This window comes from Vulpes lagopus, chromosome 10 (assembly GCF_018345385.1).
Source record: "Vulpes lagopus strain Blue_001 chromosome 10, ASM1834538v1, whole genome shotgun sequence".
NCBI lineage: Eukaryota > Metazoa > Chordata > Mammalia > Carnivora > Canidae > Vulpes > Vulpes lagopus.
Window position 1 is genome coordinate 20,713,261 of NC_054833.1, and position 22,922 is coordinate 20,736,182.

General features: G+C 36.9%; 1 protein-coding gene across 11 annotated transcripts in view; it reads right to left on the reverse strand.

Moving 5' to 3' along the window:
* Positions 1–22,922, reverse strand: part of FARS2 (phenylalanyl-tRNA synthetase 2, mitochondrial) — a 502,588-nt gene that overhangs the window by 370,356 nt on the left and 109,310 nt on the right. For 7 of the 11 annotated variants that reach the window (XM_041772861.1, XM_041772862.1, XM_041772867.1 and 4 more), the window contains one exon: positions 9,057–9,694. The exons of 2 other annotated variants lie outside the window; for them this stretch is intronic. In XM_041772861.1, coding sequence (XP_041628795.1) covers positions 9,057–9,674 — 618 coding nt within the window. In that variant the 5' untranslated portion in view covers positions 9,675–9,694. Of the gene's footprint in view, positions 1–9,056; positions 9,695–16,375; positions 16,484–22,922 lie in introns of all 11 variants that reach the window. 2 more of the 11 variants (XM_041772868.1, XM_041772865.1) reach the window with 1 other exon arrangement.

Here is a 22,922-nt window from a genome sequence, read left to right on the forward strand (position 1 = left end):
ATAAAAACGCCTTCAATAAAGCCCCTCCGCATGAGGCTATTAAGGAAACCCAATAACCGCATGGTGGAGAATAAAACCTTGTCATTGACTGAATGAGAGAAAAGTGATTCGGTGTAGAAAGCAGGAATAAAGAGTCTACCTTTGGCTCACCACAAGAGTAACAGTGGGGAAGCTCAGGAAAAGAAGCCCAAGAACAGGAGGGTTCTAATGAACCATCTGGAAGGTAGGAGAGAATATCAAAGGGAGCAAAAATGAAATTTTCTGATGATAAATGAGAGTGGTTTTCTAATAAGGATGAGCCACAAAGGATGCCAAAGGGGTTGTTCAAAATGAAGGATATTCACTTCACTTGGACTGAATAATTAGAGGCAAGAAGCACAACCCATGGGGGGAAACCCCATAACCACACTCCTGCAAGAAAAAATGGGGAATGATGGTGATTATTTTTAAAGAGAAGGCAGTTGAGATGGGACGGGTTATGAATTTGGACCTCTGAATAGAGTAGTATTTCAGTAATATGTTGTGGTCCAAATTATAACAAAGCTTACTTCCCTGTATAGCTTTACTCATCTCTTTTATAGAAACATTCCCCTTTGTTTCTGTGTGAATATGAATGAATCACTATTAATTATAGAATATCTATAAAATCTCCATAATATAATGATGTCTTCATTTATCAAGACATATGCGTATTTACTTAGAAATATGACGTTACTTTGTATTTCACAGGCTCGTAAAAATCTCAAAAAATTCTAGGAACTAAGATAAGGTTGGCAGTGCTTTATTTTGTCAAGTAGAGGCATATTTTTAAAATACCATCACCATCACTTCATAAAAGAATATTTTAATAGCTAAGAAAGTAGCAAGGAAATCATCTCAAGGCAAAGAGTCCTTTAAAGTGAACAAGTATGCATTTACAAAACTTGCTACATAGCTCTTATATCAATAATTATCCTGTAAGATCAACAAAAACTTGGTCATGGACCAGGACTTGTAAATACACTCAAGTTTGAGAACTACCTGCCAAGAAGATGAACACAAGCTAGATACACAGTCTTAAAATAAAAAAAAAAAAAAAGCAGCATTTTGAAATTTTTTAGTAACAATAATAAAGACAGAAATAGGAAGAAAGAAAGGCTCATTGTGAACAATCTTAAAATAATCAGGGGGATATTACAGCTTCCACATGTGTGTATGTAAGAAAAAAATTGGATAAAACTGACCCAGAGGGAGTAATCGAAGGGGAATGGAGACAATGCAGACACACTGAGGAAACAAAGAGTCTACAGTCCAGAGTGAAGAATGAATTGCAGAGCCTCCTACCTCCTCCACAGCCCCCTCGGTGTGCTCACTGGACTGAGTGCATTCCCAGGAACCATACACAGGGCACAGCTGGTGAAACAGGACAAGGCAACTCCAGGGACAAAAGGAAAATAGAGCTTCTTTGAGCACGGTCCAGGTAGGTACTTATTAATTTTTTTAAGTCAGAATAAATAGAGGATTTGTATGGGCTCCCTCTGGTGGGCCTGTCAAACACATGAGATTTGCTTATTCTTTGCAAAATAAATGCCTCACATGTTTAGTAAAAATTTAGTTTTGAAGGAATTGAACAATGGTGCTCAAACTTTTGAGTCTCGAAAATGCTTCTTGGCTCCAAAAAATCATAATATTTGCCATTATTTGCAAACAATGATAATGCCTGCTACCTCTCACCTTCTCTTCCCCTACCTGGTAATCAGTGTCCTGATCTTGGTGTTTATCATTCCCATGTATTTTTCTCACACACACCTACATATTTAAAAAACAAAACAAACAAAATTGTGTGATTGGGGGGGTGGATGTGGAGAGAGAGAAGGAAAAAGAGCTAGAGCAAGTGAAAGAGACAAAGCATAAGTCAAGTACTCAATGAGAACACTTGTTATTTGGGCATATTCTAAAACATCTATTAAGAAAGACATCATAGGGGCAGCCCAGGTGGCTCAGAGGTTTAGCGCCACCTTCAGCCCAGGGCCTGATCCTGGAGAGCCAGGATAGGTCCGACATCAGACCCTACATGGCGCCTGCTTCTCTCTCTCTCTCTCTCTCTGTCTCTCTCTCTGTCTCTCAGGAATAAATAAATAAAATTTTTAAAAATTAAAAAGAAAGACATATAGTTTACCAGCACCTGGGTGGCTCAGTAGGTTAAGCGTCTGACTCTTGATTTCAGCTCAGGTTATAATCTCAGGATGGTGAGATAAAGCCCCCCGCCGGGACTCTGAGCTGGGCATGGAACCTGCTTTAAGATTCTTTGTCTCTCCCTCTTCCCCCTCCCTGCCCCCCAGCACCCTGGCTCTGCTCTCTCTCTCTTTCTTAAAAAAAAAAAAAAAATAGTTTGGTATCACTCATAACTTCTCTCAAAATTGTATTAAAACTTCATCCACAATGACATAAGTACTCTGTTAGCTACAATAAAGTATTCAATGTACAAATAATGCCAATTGTCCTTTATTCTTTATACTTCAAGAAAAAAAACACCAGATTACAGAGCATACAATTTAAAAAAAAAATACAAAATAGCTCTACATAGTAAAAACTATATGCACTCCCCATAGAATGGTATAAGACTTGTGGTTCCTCTAGACTCTTGCCATTGTCAGGCTTATTAATTTTTGCTATTCTAATGGATTTGGAACAATATCTGGTTCTTTTACTTTTTTGACTTTGCATTTTGTTATTTATTGGTAAGGCCAGTTCTTGCTTATTGGTCAATCACATCTACTGGTAGGCTGTTAATGTTGACGATAGGCTATTAATTTAAAAACTAAATAAATCATTCATATAAAGATGGTATAGTATATGTGTTTAAAGAATAATAAAAGCACATACATGTGTGCTCACCACCATATCCATTTTCAGAAAAGAAATCAGTACCAAAAACTTTGCAGCCCCCTTCATGCCCCTACCTGATCACAATCCCCTTGCTGCTCCTAACAGAGGTAACAATTAAATTTTTTCATTCTTCCCCTGCATTCCTTAATTTTTCCTCATTGTACAAACCCCTAAGTAACATACTGATTAATTTTGTCCATTTTTTAAACTCTGTGTAAATGCAATCATACAATGTAAGCTTCCGTAACTTACTTTCTTTGCCTACTATTACTTTCCACATTCATTCATTCAATGCGTATAGTTGTGATTTACTCATTTTTATAGATAGGACTCACATACCATCGTATAAATATACCACAATTTACTTATCTGTTCTATTCTTGGAAGAAATATGGGTTGTTCCAGGTTTGGACTAATACTAAGACTGCTATGAACATTCTCATCTATCTGCTAATACAAGCACTCAAGAACGTATGTAAGTATTTACATGGAAGTTAAATTTCAAGTGTGTGGTTTTATACTCCACCAGAGCACTCCCATGGCTCCAAGTATTGGCCAACACTTGGTATTGACAGACTTTCCCTATTGGATTTTTTCCAAACTAAGACCTTTTAATTTGACCAACATTAATCTCTTAGCTGTATGCACACAAATATCTTCACCCCTGTTGCTTGTCTTTTAAGATCATTTATGAAAGGCTTTTGTTAGGCGGAAATCTTATCTTAATGTAATCACTCTTTAACAATTTTTTCCATTCAGGATTTTTTTTTGCTCAGGGAGTCTGAGTTTGAGATATTATACTCTACCCCCAAGGTGATAACGATAATCTCTCATATTTTCTTCTTTGAGTTTTAAAGACCTCTTCACAAATGGATTGTGAATCCATCCAGAATTGAAATTTTCATTTGGTATGAGATAAAGATCAATTCTTTTTTCCTACACAGATAATTATCTCAGAGCAATTCATGCAGAATCCATCACTTCCCCATTTACATAACATCATTTCCATTTATAATAATAAATTCACAAATATGATGAGAGCTTTATCAAAGTTCTTTATGTGACTAACCTTGTGCCAATAATAAGCCATCTTAATAACTAAAGCATTCTAAGTCTTGATGTTTGGTAAGGCATGACCTTATACCAATGCTTGTAAAAAATTGTCTGGCTATTCATAAATTTGTTCTTCTTTTGAATTTGAAGATTAGACCTTCAACTTCTCCAAAATACCCACTGGATATTTTGATTAGATTTATACTGAATTTATACATTGATTTTGGGGAACTGCCATCTTCATGATATTGTTTTCCTAGCTATGAATCTATGATTATGGTATATTTCTACTTTTTCTCTTCTTTTATGTCTTAATAACATCTGGTAATTTTATCAATAAATATCTCAATCATCTTCTGCAACCAACTATACATACCTAGGCACTTCAAAGTTTTAGTTGATACTATGAATGAAATCTTTATTCCATATGTTTACTAATTGGCTATTACCTATGGCTAAGAAACATATTTTTTCCATATTGTCTTTGTATTCATCAACTTGACTGAACTGACTTATTAGTTCTAATAATTGACCTGAATATTCTAGTCAGTTTCTAGGTAAAACAGTTTTAGATGATTAAAGCTCATCTAAAGGAGCTTTAATCTCATGTTTTCCAATGCTATACCTTCCATTTCTCTTTCTGGCTTACTACATAGGGTAGAACTTCCCACATAATGATGAACAGAAGCAGTGATGGCAAGTATTCCTGATTTTTTGCTAATTTTGATGGAAATGTTTATAATGACTCACCACTAATGATGATGTTTGCTGTGACTGCTTGACAAATATCACTTAAGAAAGTTCTCTTCTATTCCTAATCTGCTAAAAATTTTTATCATGAGTCATTAATGTCATCAAATGCTTGTTTTTAAAGACTAAAACATTAAATGCTGTCAAATTATTTTTCTACATCTATTGAGGTGATCACATGCTTCTTCTCCTTACATCAGTTAATATAATGGAATAAATGTATTAATAGTAATGTGGTAAGACACAATACACCAGTGAATTAAATTTGCAAATATTTCATTTAATAATTCTATATCTGTTCATTAAAATAGAGAATCATCTATGTTCATAAAGATGAAACTTCTAAAATTTTATTTTTCATCTAGTTTGTATATTAACATGTCTAATCTCATAAAATGAGCTTGATAGGTCTCTATTCTCTGAAAAAGACCGTACGAATCTTTCAGACTTGGTGAAAACATGCAAAATCATCTCAGAATGATGGAAGAGAGGCTATCATTAATCCTAGATTTAAGTGGTTTCAGTCTTCTACTGCATGCAATGTGTTGTTCTATGATTAATATGTTCTGTCTCCTGTTTGTTTTTTTAAATCTCAACAGTTGTCTCCCACATGAAACCAGGGAGCATCTCACGGTTGTTTGATACCTTCTTACAGACCTGGACCCCAGTTTGTGTTCAACAAATAATTTTCTGATTGACTGACAGACCCCAGTGTTTTGCATTTAGTCTTTAACCTTTTATCAGAAAGATTTCAAACACACACTAAAGGACAATGATCATTTGTGTATCCAACACCCAGCTTCAATAATTATCAGTTCATAACCAATCCTCTCCTATTCATCCCCACATGCCAATCCCCATATTTTCTGAAGACAATCACAGATATTTGTTCATTTCAGCATGTATATCTAAAGGAATATGACTTTATAAAAATATAATACCACTATCTTACCTTAAAAAATTAAAGGACTCCTTAAATTCATTCAGTTAACACCCAAATTCCCAATGGTCTCAAATGATTTTTTCCTTAAAGATGTTTTCTCTTGAAAGGATCTATGCATTGTGATTTCTTCATCTTTCTTTTAATCTATAGGTATATTTCCCTTTTATTTTTCTTGCAATTTATTTGACAAAATTGAATCATTTGTCCTGTAGAGCAGTGCTTGTCAAATGGTCTATGTTGAAGGAACAGTTTAAGATTTCCAATCTGTCTCAGATGAGACATGGTCCTACTGTGCATGACTACCACACAAACTGAACACATGCAACTCACCAGGAGTAATGAAGAACCAGTTTATATGCTATTCTACAAAAGAAGTCTCCTGATAACGTGCTTGAATATGATGGCTTAAACATTTCTAAGCACTACTGCTTAAACATTTCTAAGGTCTTCCTTTTGATTCTTCTGTTTATTTCATTATACACATCACATCACAGCACTGCTGTCACATTTCCTACAGGCCAGATTTTGCTTATTAATTCTCCATGGCATAGTTTAACATGTTTCTGTGCCCTCTGTACTTCCTATAAATTTGGAGCTGGATCTAGAGATTTGATCAGATTCAGGTCCAAATTTTTTGGCAAGATTTTATAGTTGGCATTGTATTCTTCCATCAGGAGACCTAAAAGTCTGGCCCTGGCTCCTCTTTTTGTGATGCTGGTGATCACTAGTGAACAATATTACTACTAGTACTAAATGTCAAAAGCCCACTAGTAAATTTGGTTGTCCAAAGTTTTTTTTCTCTGAGAGGATCCGTGCCCACTGGTGAGGTCTCTACGGGCCCAGTTTCTGACACCATGCAGGTCTTCTAGCTGGCAGTTTAGAGTTCCCACCATTTGTGAAGATCTTAGGGAGACCTTGTCACCGAGTTGTGCTGGAGATGGGCTTTACTATTCCAGGCACTATATCTGTTTTGTAAGATTTGGGATTATTAAAAACTATACAACCCAGTTCCCTTCTACTTTTTTAGAACAATGTTGTTTGCTTTAGTATCTTAAGATGATACTTAATTCATTGATTTTTCAGGGTTTTAAGATTTTCCTAAAAATATTTAAAACTAAATGAACTACAAGTATCTCTTTAGCTACATCCAAACATTTTGCTTTATTAATGTTAAATATAGATCACACAATTTAAGTAGGGCCTACCAAGTCTCTTCAAAATAAAGTGACTATTTTCCTGCACACCTGAGTAGTCTGAAGACAGTATTTTCATTGCTTGGCTAATCCTAAGTAATTTGCAATTTACTGTAATATTTCTCTTCATCCCATGACTCTATAACTTTAAGTTTTTATTTTTTTAAAGATTTTATTTATTCGTGAAAGACACCAAGAGAAAGGCACAGACATAGGCAAGGAGAAGCAGGCTTCCTGCAGGGAGTCTGATGTGGAACTCGATCCCAGGACCCCAGGATCATGCTCTGAGCCAAAGGCAGACGCTCAACCAGTGAGCCACCCGGGCACCTTGTAACGATGAATTTTTAAATGTCTGAGGATATGAAAAAATTTTATTGTCCTCTCCTCCTGCTTTCTACATAAACTACATTGTAGTCAAGCACAGTTCTATTTGTGTTATTGATTCTTTGACATTTGTTTAGACTTCAGCTGTCAACTAGTACATGAACAATTTATTTTAGGTATCCCATATGACTGCATAGCTCTGAGTATAGAATTTGCCATTTGTATGTATAGTTACAGGATTTCATTTTATTTTAGTTACAGAATTTTAAAAATAAACATAACTCAAGCCTGTTAATCATGTTTTCAGATTGTCTGTATCTTTACTCATTTTGTCGTCTTAATTTATTGGTTTTTTATTAAAGTCATTTAAAATCTTCTACTATGATTATGAATTTGTTTGTAATGAGGTAAACTAGGCTGAGCACCTGCCGGCCACTGTAACCCAGACACCCTATTACTAGCATACATCTCCTCCAGCACATTAATTGTAGGTGACATTCTATCACTTGGTCATATTTCTTAGACTTTAACTTGTCTGTGTTCATTTCCTTTTCATTTTCTAATAAACCCATACCCTTATTAATAGTATTAATTCTAATTTAGAAAAGTCAGCTATTCTAAGTAGTAAGAATGCTCATTTAAGCAGCTCTGTGATCCTTCTTGTGTAAAGCTACCCTACTGCTGGAGTATCATGGATGCAAAGGAAAACCTGAGGCATACAGTTGGCTCAGATGATGTGACTCATTTAATACAACAAAACAATTGTTACTTCTTAGTCTAGGGATCATATACTATACTTTTCCATGCCCAACAGTCCATTTAGCTTCTGTTCACAGGAGGGAGTTTTGTGATGGTAATTGTTCCTCCTGTTTCCAAGAGCATGTTTAGAAGTGCGAAAGGAGTAAATTGAAATGGAACATTTCCTGTGTTTCATTTCATTCCATTTGTTTCTTACATAAAAACACAGATTTAAAAATATATGAATGAAAGACAAGTAGTACTAAAGGATTTTAGGAAACAGACTCAAGCTTTTAGGGATTTTCATAATTTGCCAAAAAAAAAAATTAGGAAATCGGTATATTATATCAGCAAACAAAGGTGTTGGGTGCTTTTGAGAATAACCAGAATGTCAGATTTCCTGATCAAAAACTTCAAAGCATCTAAAGATACACTTCAGCATCTGACAATGGAAAAAATGTCACGCACGTACAGGTGTAAGAAAGGGAAGGCTAAGGTAAGAGCTTGGGAACAAGAACATAGTTTCCAATCTAAGCCAATAAACTGCCAGTCCCCTCTCCTGTGTAAGAAATTCACTGTTCTCTAATAATATGAATACCTAATCAACTTTTACAAACTGAGAAGTGGAATTATCCAACTGTAGGTTTCAGCATTTTATCTTAACCATCCTAGACTGAGGATAAATTTGAGCCCCTCACTGTTCATTCACATAAAGGAACCCAGAGAAAGGCAGGTCTCAAGACTGAAAGAATAAGGGCAGACGAGGGAAAACAAAGGCCCACTAATTTCTGTAGGTACTAATACAACAAATCAATAAAAAAATATTGAGTCTTGGGCAGCCCCGGTAGTGCAGCGGTTTAGTGCTGCCGCAGCCCGGGGTGTGATCCTGGAGACCCGGAATCGAGTCCCACGTCGGGCTCCCTGCATGGAGCCTGCTTCTCCCTCTGCCTGGGTCTCTGCCTCTCTCTCTCCCTGTGTCTCTATGAATGAATAAATAAAATCTTTAAAAATATATATATATAAATTCTCTGCCTGTATAAAGGAAACCATGAAGGATGTATAATTCACAAATGCAAAATGAGGTCTGGTTTCACTGAGCTAAACTGTTTTCACTGAGATAAACTTTAGTGACCTCAACAAGAATGTCCATGCTGTCTATCAATGATAAGAAATGTCTCAAGACTCACCTCGTGCTTAGAGAAGAGTCGGACGCCCTCCAGCTGGTGGAACACTGGGTAGTGCTGGGAGTCAATCTGGTCGCGCCGGTAGACATCGCCCACTACCAGGAAGGCATCCAGCCCAGCATGCAGCAGGTCCCACTGGTGTGCGGACGTGTGCGCTCGCAGCATGTGATTCCCATTTAGGTAATAGTTGTCTCCCTTCTTCCGGCTAGGGTGGTCAGGCGGGATGAGCAGGCTGTCAAAGTTCTGCCAGGTGGTGACGACCGGAGAGAGGTCATCATAGACCGAGAACATTGGCGTCCCAAAGCGGCCCACATACTGCTTGTAGAAGTGCTCCTTCACCCTCTCTTTGATCAGCCAAAGAGGATGATGCTGCTGGTTGTGCAGATTCCTGCCAACCCTGGAGAGGACCTTCTGGGACAGGTTGCTATAGTCGTCCTGAGGGTAAGATTTGCCCAGCAGCTCTACCACACTGCCTGGAGCTCCTCGGGCAGCAAACTGTGAAGCAGCAGGTCTCAAGCCCAAGGCCTGATGATGATGATGATGGCCTTTGGAGACACTACTGGCTTTCCTCACCAGGTAAACATGCATATGGGCAACTCTCCTGAGAGCTGAGCAAACCATTGCAACTTCTCTCACAGATTCTGGAAAGAGCACACATACAAAACACAAGTCAAGCTTCACTCTGTAAAAGGTAAGTATGTCCTGTGTTTCCAACCTGCTCCCCACTGTCCTAATGACGTGTTTCCCCTACTACCTCTTCCACACAGACCAAAGACCCCATTAAGGAAATCTGCTGACTGAGGCTGACTTTCATGGGTTTGAAGAAAACTTCCTTTATCGTGTCATGTCATGTCCTGAATCCCTCATGTTCAATAAAACTTTGTGTGACAATTTGCTTTTATTTGAACTATATTCTAGAACCAAAAGGTTTAGAGGGATAGTCTAAAAGACAAGGCTTGGTTAACCCTAACAATGTCTCATTAATGAAAGGAAGTACATGACTATATACAGCAGAAGACAGGATAAAACAGACATCCTGCAGGTTTCTGCCCATCATTCTCCTAACCTCAAAACTTGCTTAACTTTGACACATAGACTTCCTGGTTATTCCACTGTATTACAAAATGTTATTATATAATTTACAAAACTGCTACTACAATTTGTTACATTAACTTTTTTTGATATTTCAAATAAAATATACCACTATGGGTGATGGTTATTTTTATTAAATATTTATAAAAATATTAAATATTGGGGTGCCAGGGTGGCTCAGTCAATTAAGCATCCACCTTCAGCTCTGGTCATGATCCCAGGGTCCTGAGATCTAGCTGCATCGGGTTCCCTTTTCAGAGGGGAGTCTGCTTGTCCCTCTCCCTCTGTCCCTCCCTCATGCTTGTGAATTCTCTCTCTCAAATAAATATCTTAAAATCTTAAAAATAAAGAAAGAAATAAAGAAAGAACAACTTAAGGAACTATTACACAAAGTGTAATATTAAATATTATAGACTATACCAATGGACAGCTGAAGTTATTTTTATAAACACAAATCTTTTCTATCCTCACATCTGGTCATGTCATTTAAACTAAATAACAGTGCAGTATCCACCATTATATTTTTGTTTTGTAAAAGAGCAAGTTTCTAATATGCACCTATATTAAACCAGGAATGGGGCTACACTTACTTGGGAATGGATACAAAGCAGCCAGAAGACAGAGTACTGACCAAATCTTTTTTAAAAACATGTCTAGAATTTGGGGCACTTGGGTGGCTCAGTCAGTTAAGCATCTGCCTTCGGCTCAGGTCATGATCCTAGGGTCCTGGGATCCAGCCTCCCATCAGGCTCTTTGCTCAGCGGGGAGCCTGCATCTCCCTCTGCCTCTGACTACAGTGCCCTCCTCTGGTGCATGAGTGCTCATGTTCTCTCTCTCTCTCTCTGTCAAATAAATAAATAATATCTTTAAAAAATTGGGATTTTTTTTATCTGTTGGGCTACTTTAAAGCATACAACCATGTGGTTATTCTACTTCAAGGCCCAATAATCATACTACGAAAACACATACCTTCACGATAGTAAGCTGCCTGAGGAGAGAATTCTATTGTTCCAAGTGACATCAAAAGCATACTGAGTAGTACCCAGGCATCACAGTGCATCTAATTCAAAAGTGTAACTGAAAATATCTAGCTACAAGTTACCGTGTGTGTGTGTGATTGCTTATTAGAAGCCTGCGCATAGCACCTTTGCAGGAAACTGCCATCATGAGAAGATACCAGGAACTCCCCTGGATTTATTCATTTATGGCACTATTTTGTCAGTTTCAAAAAGCATTTTTGGCTGAACTTCAGTGGAAATCTGTCTTCCCATATACAGTGTTCAGTGGATTGTCGATGAGATTTTAAATATGCATATGCCACCTTATACATCTTAGCACACAGTCACACTGTTAGGTTGTCAAATATCTAGCTCAGCACCCTTAGTAAGACACAAGAAAGCATCTCTTTTCCTCCAAAAGTATATGCTGTTATGCAAAGGTCAGAATTCTTCTGGAAACATGCTATTGGTGCAGTCGTTCATGGAGTGCTATCTTTTCCTTCTTGGTTCCCAGCCCTTCACACATCCAAACCCACTTCTAGGTCCTGTTCCCCCATATGTGCCCACATATGTGCCCCAACTTCCTCATGCCCCTTTTTTGTTCACCTCACCCTACCTTTAGCTTGAGGAGGAAAGTTTAATTTTCTTGTCCTTTTTTCCAGACTTTTTATCTATCTGTGCAGCCCTGGCATATATTCCCCACTGTCACTTCTCCCCACTCAAGAAATTTATTTGATTTTTTTTTTAAAAGGAGATTTTATTTTTTAAAAATTTTTAAGCATTATTTATTTATTTATTCATGGCGGGGGGGGGGGGGGGTGTGCAGAGACACAGGCAGAGGGAGAAGCAGGCTCCATGCAGGAAGACTGACGTGGGACTCGATCCCGGGTCTCCAGGATCAGGTCCTGGGCTGAAGGCAGCACTAAACCCCTGAGCCATCCAGGGCTGCCCAATTTGGCTTTTTTGTTTTTTCTATTGTCACCTATTAGAGTGAGAGAATAATGATTATGATAGCTTTACGACTTCCATCTCAGAAGGAGATGTCCTTCTTTTGTCTCTCTCAAATTTTTTTTTTCTCTCAAATTTCTAAGAAACAGTTCCAGGCTCAGTCAGTTAAGCATCTGCCTTCAGCTCCAGTCATGATCTCCAGGTCTTGGGATCAAGCCCCACACTGGGCATCAGACTCCCTGCCCAGCGGGCAGTCTGTTTCTCCCTCTCCTTTTGTCCCTCCTCCTCCCCCTCTCCCACTCTTGTGCTTACACACACTCTGTCTCTCTCAAATAAATAATAAATAAATAAAATCCTTAATTAAAAAAACAAAGAAACAGTTCAAGTGGAAAACACAGGAGACCCAGGAAAATGATACCACCAATGGCAGTCATACTTCTGTTGTTCCATTTTCAGCAACCCTGCGAGGTTAAGTGTTATTCCTACCACTTTACAAAGAAACTAAGAGTCAGAGAGATCATGCAACTTGCATAAACCCATATAGCTCCCCATGGACAAAGTTCAGAACCCTGACCAACTTAAATACTGAATACAATACAATCAAGAGCTCCCAGACTATTAAATACAAAGTACATCTCTTTAATTAGCTCTCTTAATTTCTCTTACCTGAGCAATTTAAATTATATATAAATGCATTTTAAATGAATGAATAAACTGATAAATCAAATAAAACCCACTAGTTTAGATAGTGGGAACAAAATGCTATTTAACCAAAAACTGGTAGGCCAAACCTGTCCATGTTCTGTTTTTGTAAATATAGTTTTGCTGGAATGTAGCAATATGAAACCCATTCATTTACATATAGTCTGCAATAGCTTCTCTACCATGAAGGCAAAGCTAAATAGTTGCCACAGAAAACATATGGCTCACAAAGACCTGAAACATGTATTATCCTATCTTTTACAGAAAAAGTTTGCTGAGCCCTGTTTCAACTTCATTAACTGAGAAGTTCTTCCAAACTATTAATATCTTCCTAGTCACAAAATATGCAGATTATAGAGCCACTAAAAGTAACAAAAGTATATGGATATTAAATGTGCCAATAATAGTACAGAAGACACAATGAGACCAACCGTGACCAAGAGTCAATAGAATACAAAGGGCAAAAGACCATACTCTGCAGAGACACCCACGTGGCTGTGACCCTAAGTCAGCCCTTCAGGCACTGTGTATTACCCTTGGGCCCCTGGTTTGACCTTTCTGACTCTTAAGTTTCTCATGTAGAAAACTGTAAAAAACAATACCTACCTCATAGTAAAATTAAACTAGATCCTGTTCATTATATACTCAAGGCCCAATACATAAAAGATGAATCAAGAGTTTAAAACAACTCAGAGACTTCTAGAGACCAGATAACAGAAAAACGGTAGTTATTCACTGATACAGGAAACACAGGATGAATTTTGTTTGTCTGTTCAAATGATTTTCATGTGTGTTTTTGTGGTTGGAGAGGGAAACAGCTTTGGACAGGTTAAAGCTAAATATGGCTGATCATAGTCATGTTAGAATTTCTAAGAATCAGTCTGAGGTATGGATTTGAAAATGGGGTGAGAGATTAGTGCTACAAATGCAGGCCTTGAAAATTATGTGTATTGAGGTGAGAGTTAATATTATAAGAGCATACGATAGTCCATGGGCAGGTGAGAGCAAAAGTAAAAATGGGCAAAAGACCAAATTCTTGGAAGCTACCCTATTTAAGAAAAGGGTATATAAAGAGTAAGCCAGAAGAGACTAAAGCGTACAATATCACAGAACCTAAGGGCAGAGAGTTTCTAGATGGCAACCAAGATCTTTTCTGAACCCACTGTATGTGCAATCCTCAGCATGCAGTATTATTACTATTTGTCTATCTTGTTGTTAGACTATGCAGTTCTTGAGAGCAGAATACACACATCTCTCTCTTATGTAAATCTTCATATACCCAGAGTCAAGCACTACACCTGATACTGGATGAAAGAATAGGGAAGAGGTGAAAGAGGAAAACCAGAAAAGGATGGGGAAAGAATTGGTCAATATGATAAAATGTAACAAAGAGGTTAGGCAGGGGGCAAAGAAAAGAACTATTTGACAGAATGACCAACAACAGGGCAATTTCCATGGCTAAGTGAGGAAGCAATCAGATTATCAAGGGTGAAGACATGAATCAAAATGAAGGAGATACTAAAGAGAGAATAAAAACATTTAAAACTTCTGAAACTGAAGGAAGGTAAGCTAAGGGAACTTTTAATAGATAGTCCTAATCTCCCAAGGAAAGCTTTAGATTTATAAGAAAAATATTGTGTATGATCTCAACATTCACCAGGTAAATGTAATTTTTTTTTCAAAGAGGAATGCTATAGTTTAGTTTGAAAAGTTGTGAATATTAGATAGTAGGATCAGAGGAGGGCACTATGCCAGAAATTAAGAAGAATCTATTTAAGAGTAATTTGTAGAAAATAAAAATTCAAAGAAACATGAGAAATTTGAAAAGGAAAAAGAAAACTGATTCAGAGAAAGTATAAGATCAGAATGTAGAGGGAAACACTAGCGGAATAATGATGATTGATTGATGTGGCCACTGAAAAGTCAGGAGTTAGCCAAAGAGAAGTACATTAATTGGTGACCTGTTATCCATGAACAACCTAACAGCAGAGAGCAGTCACTAGAAGATTTTTCTAGATAGACTCAAAGGTTATTGATTTTTAAAAATAAATAAATAATTAAAAATGAACATACATTCTGTAAGAATCCAAGAAAGTCACCAGCTGAGGGCTCTGGTGGCTGGTGCAAATAAATATATTGATCCGAATACTACTTAGTACCAGATAATCTATCTTCCTTATACATTCTCAATTTTAACCTACTTTAATAAGAGTGCTTTACATTTTATGAAATAATTTCACATGTGCATTACTGATTCCAGTAATACCTCCTCCAGTACACACAATTATTAGCCACAACTCACAGAAAAAGAAATATTGGTTCACAAATTACATAACTCAATTCCCACGGATAAAGTAGCAAATAGGGGATCAAATCCTTGTCTTCTAACTTTAAAATCCCATGATGTTTCCATTCTATGCCACTGAAAAAGAGAAATAAGATGGAGGCAAAAAGGACACAAAAACAAAGGTATAAATAAGAATTTCTTTAGCCAGTGGTACAAAGTTTTAGTTCTATAAAATGAATATAAAAATGTCATGTATTAAATATATAAAGAACTCTATGTACCTCTCACCCTATCATGACTTAAAAATAATATGCCAGAGATAGTCAACACTACTAAAAAATGCAATGAACTTTTTTTCTTTATTACTTACAAGGACATTTTGAGATGTCTGCAATAGGCCAAGACTCTTTTTAAAAGGCTATTCAGGTAAGTTTGTGCTGACTTTCTTTTGATACATTTCCCCATAAAAGTCAGAAAGAGGCAAAATCACTCTACTGGCTTTAGACTGAGTGCCTCAGGGCCCTATAAAAAGTGCTCACTGCTGTTGTTTGTTGATGATGGTACCTGGGAAGATAAGAGGGTGGTTTCTCCCACTGTACAGTATGGGCTAATTCACTCCATCATATTTTCCTTCCTTCTTTGGTCATTCCAAGTTATACAAACATACATTATTTCAAGCTACTTTGACTAATAAAAGATCATAAGAAATAAAAAATTATTATGTCACTCTAAAGGACATTTACTTATAGCTATGATATAACTTTGTGTTTATAAGAAAAAATAAACAATTACAAATAATTAACTCAAACCAGAAAAGAAATGAAAAATCTGAGTGGAGCATGCCCTTTCTTATGTTCTTGGTCACTGGTAGCTGTAGCTAATAATTGTGTGTACTGGAGGAGGTTTTACTGGAATTAGTAATGCACATGTGAAATTATTTCATAAAATGTAAAGCACTCTTGTTAAAGTAGGTTAAAACTGAGAATGTACAAGGAAGATAGATTATCTGGTACTAAGTAGTATTCGGATCAATATATTTATTTGCACCGACCACCAGAGCCCTCAGCTGGTGACTTTCTTGGATTCACCCAACACTACAAGAGCCCTTTTCTCTTACTCTCTGGGCCTCTATTTACATAGTCCAGAAATGTGGATTATTAGGAAACATACTTCTGGCTTGATGTTGATACAACCAGGAGTAACTGTGCTGCACTGCCCAAATTTGCGGTAGGGAAGGAAGGACTCATCCACCCAGATACTCCTCAAGACTCTGCCTTTTTTCAAGACAGCCTTACCTAGGGGTGCCTAGCTGGCCCAGTTGGAAGAGCATGAATCTTGCATCCCAATCTTCATCTCAGAATTTGCTTCCTGGCGAATCCAGATTAAAACCTCTACTCCTCCTCCTGAAGTATAAGGACAGTACACTCAACGCCACTTTGATACTACCCAGATGCTCATTTTCCTTCTAATCAGAGCAAATTGGTTTTTGTGCAGTTAAAATATACATAACATAAAGTTTGTCATTCTTAAGCGTACAGTTCAGTTGCATTTGGTACATTCACATTGTTGTGCAACATCATCACCATCTATGCCTGGATCTTTTTTATCATCCCAAACTGAAACTTTGTAAAAACAACTTTTTTAAGCAAAATTACATAGTGACATTTTAACATTTTTAACACTGTGAAGTCCTTACAGAAGTGCAGCTAAAGCTCATTTTCTTCAAGTGTCAAAATCAATGTACATAGCTCTATATTCCAACTAGGACAGAAAAAATTTCTTGAAAATTGACATTGGAACTAAATGAGGGGAAAGAGAAGTCCTAGCGTACCCAAAGCAGTACAACTTAAATAGATACTAGATCACTTTTTTTAGCTCTTTTTTTTTTAAAATATTTTATTTATTTATTCATGAGACACACAGAGAGAAAGAGAGGCAGAGACACAGGCAGAGGGAGAAGCAGGCTCCATGCAGGGAACCCGACGTGGGACTCGATCCCGGGTCTCCAGGATCACACCCTGGGCTGAAAGTAGGCACTAAACCGTTGAGCCACCGGGGCTGCCCTTTAGCTCTTTTTGATACAAATGTTATTCAATTCTCTATACTAAAACACAACTTATTCTGACCAAAAAACAATGGTCTGTGTCACCCAACAGAACTTTCTGCAATGACAGAAATACCCTATTATCCACACTGTCAAATGTGGTAGAACCAGCTACATATGGTTACTGAGTATTGGAAATGTGGCCAGTGCAATTAAGGAATTTCATTTTTCATTCTATTTTACTTAATTTTAATTGAAGTTGACCACATATGACTAGTAGATACCATACTGGACAGGGCAGATCTAGACCCTCATATAAGAAAAATGAGAATTCCAGTCTCAAAACAATCAAACTGATTCCTAAGATTGTATTTTAAAACTAGCTTCTAAAATAGTATATGGATTTCAGCTTAGAAACAGATATTCAATCTTCAGAAAAATTTTAACAACTTGAAAACTAGAAAGGACTAAAGAAATCATTAAGTCCAACAGTCATAAAGAAGCTAAGTCACAGATTAACTATATTCCCAACGATATGCAGCCAATCAATCAGTCAGAGGTGATAATCCATTGGCCTAATTCCCAGGTACAAATTTGTTCTAATCTTGAATTCAGTTAAGATCTCACCTATAATGAGGAATCTAAAAGAATCAAGTACACAGAAGCATGAAAGTAGAAAGGTAGTTACCAGTGATGCAGAGGAGGGGGGAATGGAGAGATGTTGGTCAAAAGTCACAAAGTTGCAGTTTGTAAGATGAAGAAGTCAAGAGATCTAATGTACAGCATGATAACAACTACAGTTTATACTACTGTACTGAGTATCAGAAATTCATGGAAAGTAAAGATTTCAGATTTTTTTGTCATTAGATACCAAAAAAATGGTAACTATGTGAGATGACTGTGAATTAGTTTGTAGAAATCATTTCATATATATGTGTATCAAATCACTATATTTATCTTAAATACCTAATTCTTATTTTAAAAATTAAGTTCAATAAATAAATAAATAAATAAAAATTAAAAAGATAGGTAAGGCATCTTGTTATATGGTCACAGATTGTATTTGGATACTTTAAGTTGTTCAACAGGCCACATGAGAACACAGTAAGCTTTCTTCACCACTATAAATCTAGCTCAAGTGACTACAACTAGAAAAACACCAAGTAAGTATTTGTTGTTAGAATGAATGAATTTTGTAATGGTTAAAACAGTCTTTCCTTTTAATGTCCCTCAGTCTTGTATGTAAAAGAAACTAAGCAGTGCATTAAGTCTGCTGGACTGGTCATTTCAAAGCACAATTAGCTTATGGGAAAGGGCCATTGTAAGCAAACATGACCCACATATGGTCACGACCACACAAAAAAAAGATGAGGCACATTCCATTAACCTCCAGATGCAGTGCTTAAACACTTTCTACCAAAAAATATGGATCGTGCCTTAGTCAACATACAATCTGTACATTTTACTCCACTGAAATATGGTGGGGAAATGGCCAACTTCCATAGACTTTTACTCATAAAAGGGCAAGGCAAGAGTGTGCTTATGTTCCTGCTGAGTGGTATGAACACAACAACAACACCAACAATACAAATGTCTCTAAAAAGGCAGCTCTCTCCATTACTTGTGAGAGTGTTATTGGTGCAACCTTTCTAGAAAGCAATTCAGCACTACCAGGAGATTTAAAACTGTTCATACCCTTTGACAGGGTAATTACCCTTCTAGGAATATATCACAAGAAAATAATGTAAATGAAAGCAGAAGTTAAACACAAAGAAGTTTCATTACAGTATGATTTATAATACAAAAAAATTAGAAACAATATAAACATCCCCCAACAAGGGAGTGATTAAGTAAATTATAGAACTATACAATAAAATATTATGCACTCATAAAGTATAATGGTCTCAGAGTTTTAATGATATAACCATATACTTATAAAGCGATAAATAGGACATAAAATTGTATGTATGATATGATCTTAGCTATGTAAATATATGACCTACCTATAAATACATGCATACTACATTTAGGAACTAAACAAGATTTAATAGGTTTAATCCCTTGTCCTTATTTTCTATTTTTATATTTCTAAGCTTTCTAAACAGATATTACATTTTTAATTGACCTGTCTTATTTGAAAGAGTTGAGTTATTATAAGAAAAAGTTATTTTAAAAATAACTGTTGAGTTGAGCTTTAATCATCTTAGGCCTGTATGAAAGGCCTGTATTAAACTCACTTATATAAAAAACAAATGCCAGAATAAATGTAACATGGCCATAGAGCATTTAATTACTTGCGTCCAGTGACCAGCTAAGCAATTATTTTTTATAACAAAGCAGGTAGAATGCTTGGCTTGTAAGAACTTCTTTGCCTTTCCAATTTCCTCTCCCTAAATATAAATCAATTGTCATAATCACAATGCCAATCACTCAAAGTTCTTTTCCTAAGATACTCAGATTTTCTGGGAAATTGACGCCAGATTCTATACCAAATAAATGTTTTTCAATCTTACCCATTAAGTCTTTAATACACATTAAAGCTAAAATGTTACACTGTAATTTAGTAAAAAAAAAATATATATATATATATATTTATTTATTTATTTATTTATTTCTAAGGAAAATTTCCAACAAAACTTAGTCCAAAATAAGCTAATATCTAGGGTTCACATGTAGGTCACTGTATGGGGCTGCCAGAGGATCTCAGAGAAATACGGCACTATTACTATCCTCATGGTAATCATCAGCCTCAATCTGGCCATCAGATGATGACTAGCCCTGATACACGGAAGTTAAAAAGGCTTGTTTCTGGCCTTCTAATACGGGTTTCTATCCTATCAGGCTCAACTGAATTCCCCCTTGCTTGCTGTTACCACTGCACACTCACTGCTCCAAGGCCAGGAATTAACTCATGACACAGTTTTTACCACAGTGCCCATGGGGTTTTTCACTTGCTGTGATGTACGTTCTCCAATTCCACCAAGCACTTCTCCAATTTTCCGCAGACACCAGCTAGGTGTCCTACAATTTACTGAATTCTGACACCATCTACCAGCAGATAGCATTACGTAGCACAGGTTTAGAGCTCAGGCCTACAAGACTGCCCTCTTGCCCCACTTTAAATGCCAATCACTAGTTCAGGTGATGACCAGCCATATATCAGAGGCTCTCCCTCCTCATGTTTAATTAATTTACCAGAGTGGCACTCAGGACAACAGTTTACATACTATTTAACCGACGTATTATAAAAACATGTTACTCAGAAACAGCCAGATGGAAGAGATGCAGAGGGCAAGCTTTGTGGGAAGGAGGGTAGGGTAGAGTTTCCACGCCTCTCCTGGGCATACAACCCTCCACATGATCAGCAACCCTAAAGCTCTCTCAACCACATCCTTTTTTGGGTTTTAGGAAAGATTCATTACATGGGCCTGGATGATTAAATCAACTGTACTGGTGGCTGAGCTCAATTTCCAGCCCCTCTCCCTCTCCTCAAAGGTCTAGCTGGTTCCCTTGGCAATCAGCCCCCATCCTCAGGTTACCTAGGGGGCTTGCTGAAAACCACTTTATTCATATAAACTCAGCTGTACTAGAAAAGACACCCACTTCATCTTGATGGCCCTGGACCTATCTCTGGTACTGGGAACAAAACTAAATACTATAACAAAAGATGCTCCTCTGAGTTATAATTACAATTAGAAATTGCAAGGGTTTTAGGAACTATGTGCTGAAAACATGGACTAAACCAAATGTGTATTTCTTATTATCAACTGCATTAGCTCATTTGCATTCACAATGTCACCATCATCAGCACTACTCTCCTCATGCTTGAAATCATTAATCCTCAATAAAATTCCAGCAATTTCATCATCATTCAAGGAATGTAAGGGAGGTAAACATTACCAAATTCATAATTTATTCAACTTATTACTCTTCTGGGTGATCAACTTCTGGCATAAGAGAGTATGACAAAAAAAAAAAGAAGAAGAAGAAGGGAGTGTGACATCATCTTTGCATTAGTGCTATAGTTTTCTTCAATGTCTTCTTTGCAGGTACAGTTTCAATCATCACTGTAGTCCCAAGCCAGGACCAAGCCTTTGTAGTGTTGATGCATCTACCCCACTTCAAGCCTTAGCAACTGTGTAAATAGTATTTTTAAGGCTGAGTTTCTGTGCCAGTACAGTTCTTGTACTGAAAACCGTAGAACCTACAGTTCTAAAGAAAGCATGCAGTTTGGGTCTATTTTTTTTTAATGTGTTTAAAACAGGAAATTATTTTATCAAAACAAAGTTGGGAGGTTTCGGCAAGGAGCCCTACCACTCTTGATCAACTGCAGACCCAACAGGAAGTTGGACTTGACCCTACAGAGACCTGAAATTGCACAAGGAAGGAAACTGGAGGAAGAGACACTTTTCTCATTCCCCAGGCAACAGCTCAGCCAGTGAGAAGCCACCATACTTAGAACTCTCAGTTTACTCTACTGGACTTTTACTTTACCACTGCCTTCCCAACTTACTCCTTTTCTCCTTGAAAAAGCCTACCTTTCATTTGTTCCCCAAACTTGTCTGCAGCTGGCACAGCTTGTTTGTCCTGGGACTGCAATTCTCTTTTATGCCCAAGTAAACTCATCTTTTGCTGGAAAAATAACCGGCAGTTTTTACCTTTAAAGTTATCGAGGGAATAAAATTTTTTAGTCACCAAGGCTCTATTACAGATGTCACATTTTTGGGTTAGGCAAAAGTAACATCAACAGCATTACTTTTCACAATAAGTTGAAAGTAAGGCTGTGTGAAATAGTTAACTAGGAACAGTAAAATTTCATTTTTCTTCCTGTCCACTTTATCATTAGTGACCTTGTACTGCTGATACAAAGTGGTAATGAACTGTTCAGAAAATACTTCTCTGGTTACCTCTGTTGTCTTATATAAATAATCATTCCTAAGTAAAATACATGTACACTAATCCACCCTTACTCACGGGGGAGATATATTCCAAGCCACCCAGTGTGTGCCTAAAACTGTGGATAGTAAGGAACCCTATATATCCTGTTTTTTCCTAAGCATACATACCTGTGATAAAGTTCACCTTATAAATGAGGCCCAGTAAGAGATTATTAAAACCAAATGATAATAAAATAGAACGATTATAACAATATGCTCTAATAAAAGTTATGTGAATATAACCTTTCTCAAAATTGTTAGAGAAGCCAAGAACACAGTTGAAACCTGGTCAAATAGGACAAAAGTTTTACAAATTAAACTGTACACACCCAGGTCCTGGTCACCCCAGCCACAGTTCTTTCATCCTGAGAGTGAGACTATCATGAAAAAATCCACATGCAAAGGAATTCAGTCAGCAGAGATAAGGCTACATGTTATCTACATACCTCTACCTTGGAGGATAACTAGGAGGGGTTCTATACAATACACAAAGAATAAGATCACCAAGAGTCCAGCTTGGATGTACAGAAGAACAGAAGACACAGTTTCTACACATTCTGGAAATAACTGGGCACCAGGAAAATTTATCTCCTCCTGGCCGAGCTGAAGTTAGTATTAATAACCTGGATGTTTAAAATAGAAATATCCAGTTTTTATGTCAATAAACCTAGAAGCAATTATCTATGGACATGTACATCTCTCCCACTGGTAAATAACCAATATAGGCTCAAAAGAACACTGTATTTGAAATCATTACTCTGCAATAAAATGAAAGGCTTACAAGAACTTTTTAACACACAGTTGTTCTGAGAGCGTCTCATACTCTTTCCTCAACTTTTGTCCATACAAACACAATTATTA